At 44.3% G+C, this 2,883-nt stretch overlaps 1 protein-coding gene across 1 annotated transcript; it reads left to right on the forward strand.

Annotated features, from left to right (window-relative positions):
* The first annotated feature begins 467 nt into the window (after positions 1-467).
* On the forward strand, positions 468-2,317 carry LOC113722282 (uncharacterized). Its single transcript, XM_072044905.1, has 3 exons — positions 468-839; positions 914-2,220; positions 2,311-2,317. The coding sequence occupies exons 1-3, from the start codon at positions 468-470 to the stop codon at positions 2,315-2,317; spliced, it is 1,686 nt and encodes a 561-aa protein (XP_071901006.1).
* Positions 2,318-2,883: the final 566 nt, after the last annotated feature.

The raw sequence follows: 2,883 nt of genomic DNA on the forward strand, positions 1-2,883 counted from the left end.
AGTTGGATGCTTTACAACAAGGGCAAGGAAGCAATGTGAAGAAGCCGCCGTTCAAAAAGAAAGAGGGGGACGCAACCTTTATTTGGAATCAAAACCCTTCACCTAGACCCCGATACCAACACAACCCAATCTACCAACCCCATTACCCTTACTACTCAAATCCGCACCCTGTATATACTACCAACATCCACCACCCTCGACCTCGCCCAAGCTATTCAAACCCACCTTCAGCCCCTTTTCAAATTTCTCAACCAAATCCACCCCAAAACCGACCACGCCCTCCATATAACCCAAGATTCCCGCCTCCAAATAGACCTGTTCACAACCACCCTCAACCTTCTGAACCTTACAACAGACCCCCTGGCCGTACATTTACCAACCTAGGCAGGCCTCTGGATCAATTGTATGAACAATTAAAGGCTGCTGGGAAAATTGGTACGGTGCCCCCTCCTACCTACCCATATGGCATGCCCGCGTGGTATAATCCACAAGCTGTCTGTGCTTATCATTCTGGGGCCCCCGGACATGCCACCTTTGATTGCAAGGCGCTTAAACATAAAATCCAAGATATGGTTGAAGCCGGGGAGATTGTAATCCGGAAAAGGGATGCGCAAGGACCGAACGTAAATAGGAACCCTTTACCGGAACATGCCAATATTATTGGGGTTATTCTGGATGATACGGAGTATGTGGAACCAGTCAGAGAATTGGCAAGGGAAGCTGAAGTGTTTGGGGTCACAGACCAACCCTTTGTCATAGAACTGCCATTTGAAGAGGACGAAAAGCCCTTTATTTTGGATCTCACGCCAGCTGAGAGTGCGGCTTTGGAGCCAATAGTCGTTGAATTCCGAAGCAGGAACCTGTCCTGAGCCTGCAACAAGTACCGTGGAACTATGATGAACCTGTCATACAGATTGGGAAAAAAATAATTGCAAAGGAAGAAGTGTCAGCGGTCACCAGATCGGGGAAGATTGCAAGTCCATTTGAAGCCGCCGTTCCGATTCAAGTAAACAACTCCGAGCCGCCCGTTAAACCAACAATCACTGAGAAAGAAGCCTTGGATTTCCTTAAGAGGCTTCAGAGAAGTGAGTACAATGTAGTTGAGAAGCTGAGCAAGTCGCCTGCCCAGATATCCATGTTGGAACTACTCTTTTCTTCAGACGTGCATAGGGACGCGCTGATCGAAGTATTGACTAAAGCTCAAATCCCTAGGGACATTTCTGTTGATAATTTCTCACATGTAGTTGGAAGTGTGTTATTCACCAAACAAATTACTTTTTCTGACGATGAATTGCCGGTGGAGGGTATTGGACATAACAAGGCCCTATACATAGTTGTGAGGTGCAATGGGAAAATGCTGCCGAAGGTATTGATTGACAATGGCTCTGCACTTAATATCTGTCCTTGGAGCACCTTGGAAAAGCTAGGGTTGCAAGACATAAAGCTGAGGCCTTCAGGGACTATAATTCGAGGTTTTGATGGAGCGCAAAGAGAGCCAATAGGAGAAGTGGATTTAGTCATCGAGATAGGGCCCGCCCAGTTTCAAATAACCTGCCAAGTCATGCACTTTCTTAGTGTTTACAATGTTCTACTTGGAAGGCCGTGGATTCATAAGTCTGGGGCTGTGCCGTCTTCATTGCATCAGTTGCTGAAGTTTGTAGTAAATGACAAGCTGATAACTATATTTGCCGAAGAAGATTGCCTTGTAGTCACCGATTCTGGGTCAAAAGAGGATGGAAGCCGCAATGTTACCATGACTCCTCATAGCACGGCTGACATCGTCTCTGTAAGTTGGATCACAAACGAGGAGCGAGCTTTACCAAAGGCCAGTGTCATGATGGCCAAAGAAATGATCCGTGGAGGCTATGAATTTGACAAAGGGCTGGGACGAGATTTGCAAGGGATTCTGAAGCCAGTGGAGATTATTGAGAAAAAGGATTCGTTTGGTTTGGGTTTCCGACCGACTGCTAAGGACATCAGAGAGATGAAGGAGCGCAAGAAAGCGGAGAAAGAAGGAAGGCAAAGGGTTCTTGACATTCCACCCCTGCATTATACTTTCCCACGACCGGCTGAGGTAATCATGTCAGAAATCAACCCAGTTGACGAAATTGAAGCAAGTTTGGCCCAATTGTTCGTTGGGGCAACATTTGAAGATATTGTTCCAGGCGAAGCTGAATTTCCTGACATTCCCGAAGGATCAATTCCCAATTGGACAGCCGAGTCCCTGCCCGTTCGGAAGGAGTTTCGGTAAAATGAAAGGGGTTTATCATTCATGTGAATTCATGAAAATACCTTTGCATCTGTAAATAGCCAATGAAAACAATTTCCTTTTTGACTAACGTCTGCGCATGTAAATATTGTTAAGTTTTCATTTCCATTTGCTTTCAATCAAAGGTTTTATGAAAATGCACAAGTTGTTCTTGTCATTGTTGTGTTGTTTATTCGCTTGTTTATATTCATATTGCTTGTCCATTTGTTGGTTGTGAGTTTGTTTGCTTATTATCCCACATTCGTTAATTCTTTCAGATGGCCAAAAATAAAATTATTTGATCCTTTGGATATCACAATTCTGGAATTCGATAATGGCAATCTCTATATCACTCACGATTTGGAAGTCTGTGAATCCGAGCTCCAAAGCGAGAGTGATAATGAGGAAGTATCCGATTCGTTTGCAAAGGATCTTGAACAATATGAGGAAAAACCGAAACCGAACCTGGAAGAAACAGAAAAGATTAACATTGGAACTAAGGATGAAGTTAAGGAGGTGCAGATTAGTATTCATTTGAATAAGAGCCAGAAAAAGGAGATGCTTGAATTCTTGACCATGTTCCAGGATGTATTTGCGTGGTCCTATGATGATATGACTGGCATTTCAACTGATGT

This window comes from Coffea arabica, chromosome 4c, assembly GCF_036785885.1.
Source record: "Coffea arabica cultivar ET-39 chromosome 4c, Coffea Arabica ET-39 HiFi, whole genome shotgun sequence".
NCBI classification, from domain to species: Eukaryota; Viridiplantae; Streptophyta; class Magnoliopsida; order Gentianales; family Rubiaceae; genus Coffea; species Coffea arabica.